This window comes from Oncorhynchus kisutch, linkage group LG6 (genome assembly GCF_002021735.2).
Source record: "Oncorhynchus kisutch isolate 150728-3 linkage group LG6, Okis_V2, whole genome shotgun sequence".
Taxonomy (NCBI): domain Eukaryota; kingdom Metazoa; phylum Chordata; class Actinopteri; order Salmoniformes; family Salmonidae; genus Oncorhynchus; species Oncorhynchus kisutch.
In genome coordinates this window covers 65,415,871-65,423,675 of record NC_034179.2, presented here as the reverse complement: position 1 = coordinate 65,423,675, position 7,805 = coordinate 65,415,871, and the positions used below count along the sequence as shown (strand labels likewise).

General features: G+C 42.2%; 1 protein-coding gene across 2 annotated transcripts; it reads left to right on the top strand.

The window, feature by feature from the left end:
- The first annotated feature begins 2,537 nt into the window (after nucleotides 1–2,537).
- LOC109892214 (myosin light chain 4-like) lies at nucleotides 2,538–6,560 on the top strand. Of its 2 annotated transcripts, XM_020484649.2 has the most exons (7): nucleotides 2,539–2,714; nucleotides 3,812–3,839; nucleotides 3,973–4,122; nucleotides 4,458–4,631; nucleotides 6,061–6,138; nucleotides 6,225–6,261; nucleotides 6,399–6,560. In XM_020484649.2, exons 1-6 carry the CDS (start codon nucleotides 2,541–2,543, stop codon nucleotides 6,251–6,253), a joined length of 633 nt encoding a protein of 210 aa, XP_020340238.2. In that variant the 5' UTR covers nucleotides 2,539–2,540; the 3' UTR covers nucleotides 6,254–6,261; nucleotides 6,399–6,560. The 2 variants fall into 2 exon arrangements, with proteins under 2 accessions (XP_031681781.1, XP_020340238.2); XM_031825921.1 differs by lacking the exons at nucleotides 6,225–6,261; nucleotides 6,399–6,560 and having other exon boundaries at nucleotides 2,538–2,714; nucleotides 5,994–6,105.
- The last annotated feature ends 1,245 nt before the right edge of the window (nucleotides 6,561–7,805 follow it).

The window sequence follows — 7,805 nt, the reverse complement described above, 5'->3', positions numbered from 1 at the left end:
TCACAAATCCAAACTCACGACACGCGGGCAGGTCCAGGCGAAAGTTGAAGAGAAAAATCATATTAGAGTTCGTAGAAACATGTCAAACGATGTCTAGAATCAATCTTTAGGATGTTTTTTAATAAATCTTCAATAATGTTCCAACCAGAGAATTCCTTTGTCTTCAGAAATACAATGGAACGCAAGCTAACTCTCACGTGAACGTGCATGACCAGCTCATGCCACTCTGGCAGACCACTGAGTCATTCAGCTCCCATTCCCCCTTCCTTTACAGTAGAAGTATCAAACAAGGTTCTAAAGATTGTTGACATCTAGTGGAAGCCTTAGGAAGTGCAATTTGACCCCATAGACACTGTGTATTCGATAGGAAAAGAGTTGAAAAACTACAAACCTCAGATTTCCCACTTCCTGGTTGTTTTTTTCTCGGGTTTTCACCTGCCATATGAGTTCTGTTATCACAGACATCATTAAAACAGTTTTAGAAACTTCAGAGTGTTTCCTATCCAAATCTACTACTAATATGCATATTTTAGCAACTGGGCCTGAGTAGCAGGCAGTTTACTCTGGACACGCTTTTCATCCAAACGTGAAAATGCTGCCGCCTATCCCTAACAGGTTTAAGGTAGAGACCGAGTCTACAAATGGAGCTATAGGAGAAAGCCCTGACTCCAGGTGTTTGCTTAGAAATTATAGGGACAATAAGGAGGCCTGCGTCTTGTGACCGTAGCGTACATGTAGGTATGTACGGCAGGACCAAATCATAGTGATCGGTAGGAGCAAGCCAATGTAGTGCTTTTTAGGTTGACCGTGTAAGTGTAATCATTCATTTTTGCAAAATATGCTTGTATTTAGAATTCCATTCTCAGACCTTTCTTGAATGCCCATTACTGTAACTCAACTGTAGTCTCTTGCATATTTTTATTATCTTTATAGAGTCAGATAAACATGTTAATAGGCTAATTGCTTAGTCTTATTATAGGTCTCATGTACGGTATATATAATATCATATATGATAAATAATACCCCCCTACAGAGGAGTTACTCAAAGACTCTGTTTCGTTGCTCTAGTTTAGGGAATTAGATTGTAAGCATTCTCTATAACAGGGATAAACTGTAAGTAGCAGTACACAGTTTCCCAAATGCGGATGCAAAGTTGACCTACCCCATAATGCAGGGGTTCTTCAACTTTTTAGTGTATTGCTGCAGACTACTCCAAGGCAGTAAGTGCTGCCACCTCTTATTGGAGGCTTCTGGAAGGGATTAGTGGCCCTCCACAGCCTGAGGAAGGAAGCTATGATAGGGGCCACTGTAGCAGGTGGCCAGCCTGCTGCAGGCTCCTCTTGTTAAACTGTATTGGGTGTTTTAGGGTGTATTGGGTGTTTTAGGGTGTATTGGGTGTTTTAGGGTGTATTGGGTGTTTTAAACTGTAACACCTTGGGTGTTTTAGGGCTCCAGGCAGAGGTTAACAAAGCATCTAAGGGCAGTGGTTGGTTTTCATGGTATGTTTTGATAACGTTCTCGTAATCTTCACAGACCCCCCATATAGGCCTACAGCGCATTTTATTATTCAAAGACATGACATAACACAGTGAAATACAGTACGTTACAGGAGTCAAAATATTTACTGTGTATGTACAGTAACTAGAGTCTAGATCATTCACATTTTTATGCTGCAGTGCCTACCAGGCCAAGACCTCAGTAAGTTCATTCTAGTTCCATGAGCACACTAATGGCCAGACCACCCCTTCGCTCATCCTCAGTGTCTCCCTCCTCCTTCCTTAGTCAGCTGTTCAGACACTGCATCTGCCCTCCCACAATTCTTCCCCCTCTCCAACCCCAAATAGTCCCATCAGGACTCTCCCTCCCTGTCTCTCTCTCTCTCTCTTACTCTCTTGCTCTCTCTTTCTCTCCTTTGGGAGTTGTGGGCAACTAAGTTAAGAGAGGAAGATAGTTTAAACTCCCTTGAGTAATGTCCTGCTTCTCTAATTGTAGTTAAGCCACTGCCCCTCCATACCCACTAAGAGGAAATTAGACTTATCACTCACCTTAACCCTTTACTGGCGACATGTCACAACTGATGTGCTAAATAGTTAAGCGTCGACTGGGACCTGAATACTGATCATATTTGCCATTATGAGAGAGAGAACCCTGATGAGGTATTTGTAGCTGTCTTTTATATAACTAGGCAAGTCAGTTAAGAACAAATTCTTATTTACAATGACGGCCTACCCCGGCCAAACCCTAACAACACTGGGCCAATTGTGCGTCACCCTATGGGACTCCCAATCACAGCCGGTTGTGATACAGCCCGGAATCAAACCAGGGTCTGTAGTGACACCTCTAGCACTGAGATGCCATGCCGTAGACTGCTGCGCCACTCGGGAGCCCGTGTAGGTGACCGCATAGATGAAGTCTTGTGAAGTTCTATCCTTAAGACTGTCTTTTACCCTTATATAGAATGTGATCCTGGCTCCTGGGGGCTAAGCCAACCCCTCTGTCTCAGTGGGGACCCCCAAGCAGGGTATATAACTCTTCCAGAGATGGTCCTCTCTCAGCCTCCACCTCAACACACACGGTCTCACTCACACACTTTCCCATCCAGGACAATGGCCCCCAAGAAGCCTGAGCCGAAGAAGGAGGTGGAAAAATCGACCCTACCGGCTCCAGAGCCAGAGAAGCACAAGGAGCCCGAATTTGACCCCAAAAGCATTGCGGTGAGTGTCCAACTCGTAGCTCTAGAATGTATGTTGTAATTCTACAGTCTAACCTCTCTGAGTCTTTGCTGTCATCTCCTCTCATCCACCTGTGCTAGTAGTAGAACTTATGACAGTAAATATGAGAGAAGAGGATGCTATATCCTTAGTTGACGAGTTAGAGATGTGTTAGTTGTACAGGGAAGTCTGTCAAAAGTTGAGGAATATTCCTAGTGAAATTTTTTTTGTTGTTGTATTAGTTGGCAAAGTTCTATTGGCAAAATGTCTTGGCGTCGCAGTCCTCTGCAAATGGATGTGACATTTTCAATAATGTAATAACCTTTCAGGTTAGTTATGTTCAGATCATTAAACCGTCTCTGCTTGGTACAGTAATTGTTGAAGATAACATCTGAATGAGATTATGTTGGAGGTAAATCAAAGTGTATTATAAGCGTTCCTAATCAATGACATATTTTTTTTTCATTTTCTGTTCCTTTGGCCTTGGCAACTGGAATTCACCGTACGATCAAAGACTTGTTGGCGTAGTGGCACACATCTGACAAAACTTTCCAGCGACTGGATCAAGCAAACAGTTCCTAGAACTGTTTTATGTTCCCAACATGCTCTTTCAATGGAAAAATAACATTTCAACCCATAACTGTTCCTCGTCAGGTTGTTTTTCTCGGGGATGATAAAAAAAAACAAATTGGGCTGGTATTTGGTGCCAGAGAGGTTCTACACCCGGATTCATCTGCATTCTTCTGTCTCTCTGGGGTTCTAGAACAGCCTTTCTAGCGGGTCCCCAGTCGGAACTTTGCATTCCTATTGTTCTTATATTAGTCTGTGTTGGCCACGGGGACAGTGGAGGAGAATTAGGTTTCACACAAAGCCCACCATCTTCAAACTAGGGGGCCCTGTTACTCTTAGAGACACAAACGGGGTATCCACAGCTGACCTCGGGGGTTTTCAAATGAACTCCCCCCATGTCATATACATAGGATGCGCCTTGGATGCACCTCATCCTCCACAATACAATTGCTAAATGTGCTTACAATGATGAGCTGGGCAAAATCAGTAGCAATATTCCCACTATTGAAGTGTTCTTTTTTCTATTTCAGATGGAGTTCACTGCAGACCAAATTGACGGTAAACTGGTCTTCCTTTAAAAAATCCAACATCTTTTGACTATTTGTTATGGGGAAAGTTTATTGGATGACCTGACCTGTTGATGACTTACTAGTTTCCCCAGCTAACCCTGGTCATCTGTGTTCTTCCCCAGAGTTCAAAGAGGCCTTCATGCTTTTCGACAGGACCCCCAAAAGCGAGTTCAAGATCTCTTACGCCCAGTGTGGTGATGTGATGAGGGCGCTGGGCCAGAACCCCTCCAATGAAGAGGTCATGAGAGTCCTAGGGACACCCAAGCCACAGGGTCAGTGGGCACACCAGTATTCTAGACATTGTAAAGTAGTAGTGGTCACTGGTTACATGTTCACACAGACATAGACATCAATAATTTGCTCTGCAAGTGTATCCAACAGGAGCAACATTTTAACTGACGGCATCAGAGTTTGTAGACATATCTGCCTTTTGACAATGACTCCAGCCTTTGAACATGTGCATGGCCACACCATTGCTTAAGTCCCCATCTTTCTCCTACTTTACGTTCTCTTTATTCGCCTTGAGCTCTGTAGAGGCTTGTATGCTGATGGGTTGATTTGGTTTCATCGAAAGTAACTCCTTCCCTTGCTCACTGTGCCACTATAGAAATGAACACTAAGCTGATCGGCTTCGAGACCTTCCTACCAATGTTCCAGCACATCTCCAAGTCCAAGAACCGGGGTACCTTTGAGGACTTTGTGGAAGGACTGCGTGTCTTTGACAAGGAGGGCAACGGCACCGTCATGGGCGCCGAGCTGCGTCTTGCACTCGCAACTCTTGGTTAGTGCCCATGTTCTATGTAGCTATAATCTCATGTTTATGATGTGATTATAGATGTGTAATGTGTGCTCTATGAAGTTAATGTGAAAGCCCTAAGGGTATCTGAATAGAGGATTGGTTTGGGGTTTGGCTTCCGTTATGGAAAAACCACATGATTTCACATCTAGCATTTTATTTCACACGTGAAATTTCAAGTGATTTCCACGTGATCACGTAACCTCTCACATGTGGATAAAAAATGTCACATGTGAGTATTCTTCACGTGAGATTTCACTGGTGATGCCTTGCAAACAAAAATCTGTCGGAAAGTCACGCAGTCGGAGTGTTTTCAACTTACATATTTGGCACAATTTTGCATACATTATTATAACGCGTGTGTTTATTTATACAGTCATTTGTATTCAACGTGTTCTCACCTGGGATTTGGACACAAACTCTCTCACGGCATTCAGATCTTCTTGCTATGCCACCATGTCTGCGTCAATGACCGATTTCACCTGTATTCCTACACTTTGGACTTCAAAGTAAATCTCAGCTTTGTTAAAAATACACTCAAGAAAAACTATTCTATTCATCATAGTGATTGAGGAGTAGCATTAAAACAGAATAATATGGTGCACCAACATTAGACTATACAGAAAAACATCAAATTGCTGCACTTCTGAGCATGTTACAGACTTTGTGGCACAGGAGAAAGATCAGTGTAACCTAAATCCAGAAGTTGTGATTTCAAATCCCAGGTGGGGTCATACTGAAAAGTCAGTACAAAGTAATCATGTGAAAGGATTGTAATTGGTTAAAGACTTTTACACTACTTTTGCTGAACAGCATACCACTTACCTTAAGAACCCTACATTATTTAATTACATCCCTTTCAAAAAAACATGTGAAATCTGCAGTTTCACATGTCAAATAGCTGTTTTCACATGTGAAATAGCTGTTTTCACATGTGAAATAGCTGTTTTCACATGTTGAGCTGAAATGTCCACAAGTGAAAGCAAAAGAGACACATCTGAGGTCAGATGTTCACATGTGAAACCATATGTTCACATGTATTAAATGTGGAGTTTACATGTTAACACCACATTTTCACATGAGAGATTTTCACATTTGAAAACATTCACATTTGAAAATCTAATTTGCAGTTTGACATGTAGTTCCATGGTACCACATGTTGAAAATGGTACCACATGTTGAAGCCACATGTTGAACATGGTACTATTCTCATGTTGTCACATTTATTTCACATGAGATTATGTTTTCACATGTAGTTTTATCTTCACATAAGATCACGTGACATCATGTAATTACGTGAGATCACATGTGAAACACATTAGGATCAAATGTGTTTTTTTCCGTAAGGTTTGTGTCTATGGGGAGTCTTGAACATCATTTGAAAATGTCTCACACCCCTCCGTTACACCGGCAGGAGAGAAGATGACAGAGAAAGAGATAGAGGTAGTGATGGAAGGACAAGAGGACAGCAATGGCTGCATTAACTACCAAGGTGACTAATTCATGCAGTGTGCTGAGGAAACGTACTGGTTCCCACCTATAGTTAATACATTCTCTGTTTCTATCTCTCTATTTCAGCCTTTGTGAAACACATCATGACTGGGTGAATGATCAAGTGAGTACAGCATTTTAACTGTGGAGTACATGACCTTTTTGTCTGCACCCTGAGTCGCGCATCAAACTGATGCTGTATGTTCAAACTGATGATGTAATGAAAGTGAAATGACAGGTGTCTCTCTCTCTCTGTTGCAGAATTCAAGATGTCGCTGACCTGAATCTCTCTTTTATTCCTCTCTTCTTTTGTTCAAATCTTTGTCCTCAGTGTGTGTGACCAATTCTGTGTGTGTCAGTGCATGTGGGTGTGTGTCACAACGTTTCGATAATGGAAATAAAAGTTCAATCTCAAACATCTAGGTCCAAAGCAATGTTCCTCTTTATATCCATGGTGTGGTTGCGTGACTGTTTCAAAGTGACATTATTGAGGGATTGGTAACTATTTTCAAAATGGCGTGGACTTCATCTGAAATAGGAGCACTGTTGTAGCGCTCGTCATATGAAGTAGAAGAAGACCAAGGTGCAGCGTGGTAAGCGTTCATGATATTTAATCAAACGGAACACTGAAACAAAATAACAAGGTAGAACAAAACGAAACAGATCTGTCAGGTGCAATCACAAAACAGAAAACAACTACCCACAACAACCCTGTGGGGAAAAGCTACCTAAGTATGGTTCCCAATCAGAGACAACGATAGACAGTTGTCCCTGATTGAGAACCATACCCGGCCGAAACAAAGAATTGCAAAAACATAGAAAAAAGAACATAGAATGCCCACCCAAATCACACCCTGACCAAACCAAAATAGAGACATAAAAAGCTCTAAGGTCAGGGCGTGACAACTGTGTATTCCCTAAAGTGGGGGAGATCCTCTCCTTCTTTGGTGGTCCCATTGAAATCCATTACGGGTCTCTGGTGCATTCTTAGGTTTCACATGTCAAAAGCCTGCGTCTGTCACGTATGCATATTTAGACTCGCTAATGGAGCAATGCCATGTGATAACATTCCAAACAGGTGAGTGACAACTGTGCTTCTGTTTGTTAACTACATATCTGTGAGGGTTGAGGGATTAGAGGGAGGGGGAGCAAGTTGTGAAATGTGTATATTCTTGCATGTACAGCATATTATGTTGCTAAGTAGCTGTTTTCTACTGGTAGAACACTAAATAGAAACGGCCTTGTATCTGTATCAATTCAGTCACATCAGAATGCCCATGTATTAGCATCATATGTTCAGGGATCTAATTTAACCTAAGTACAATTCATAACACTGAAACCATAAACCAAAATTATTATTGCCTCAATGCTAATGCGAACTGGCACCAGAACAGTTGTATGCTGTAGCTACTGTAAGTCAATAATTGGAAAATCCCTAGCTTTGCTGGTGAGATGGACTGATTCAGAGGCTTGAGAGGATCTGACCCTATACACAGAGGATGAGACAACTGTTAAGAACTCTCCTATTTAGTGAGCGATGCCAGAGCCATTGGGTGCAGCTGCTGTTGACGTACGCTGGAGCTTATGGACTGTTGTACCAACCGACTTAACACTGAGGTTTGAGGACGCCCAGCCCTGCAGATGAGGAATCATAAAAGCTAACCCACC

Coding starts and splice junctions, on each gene's coding strand:
- LOC109892214 (XM_020484649.2), top strand. CDS start 2,541: ATGGTCCTCTCTCAGCCTCCACCTCAACACACACGGTCTCACTCACAC. Junction 2,715..3,811: donor TTGACCCCAAAAGCATTGCG/GTGAGTGTCCAA, acceptor TTTCTATTTCAG/ATGGAGTTCACTGCAGACCA. Junction 6,139..6,224: donor TGGCTGCATTAACTACCAAG/GTGACTAATTCA, acceptor TCTCTATTTCAG/CCTTTGTGAAACACATCATG.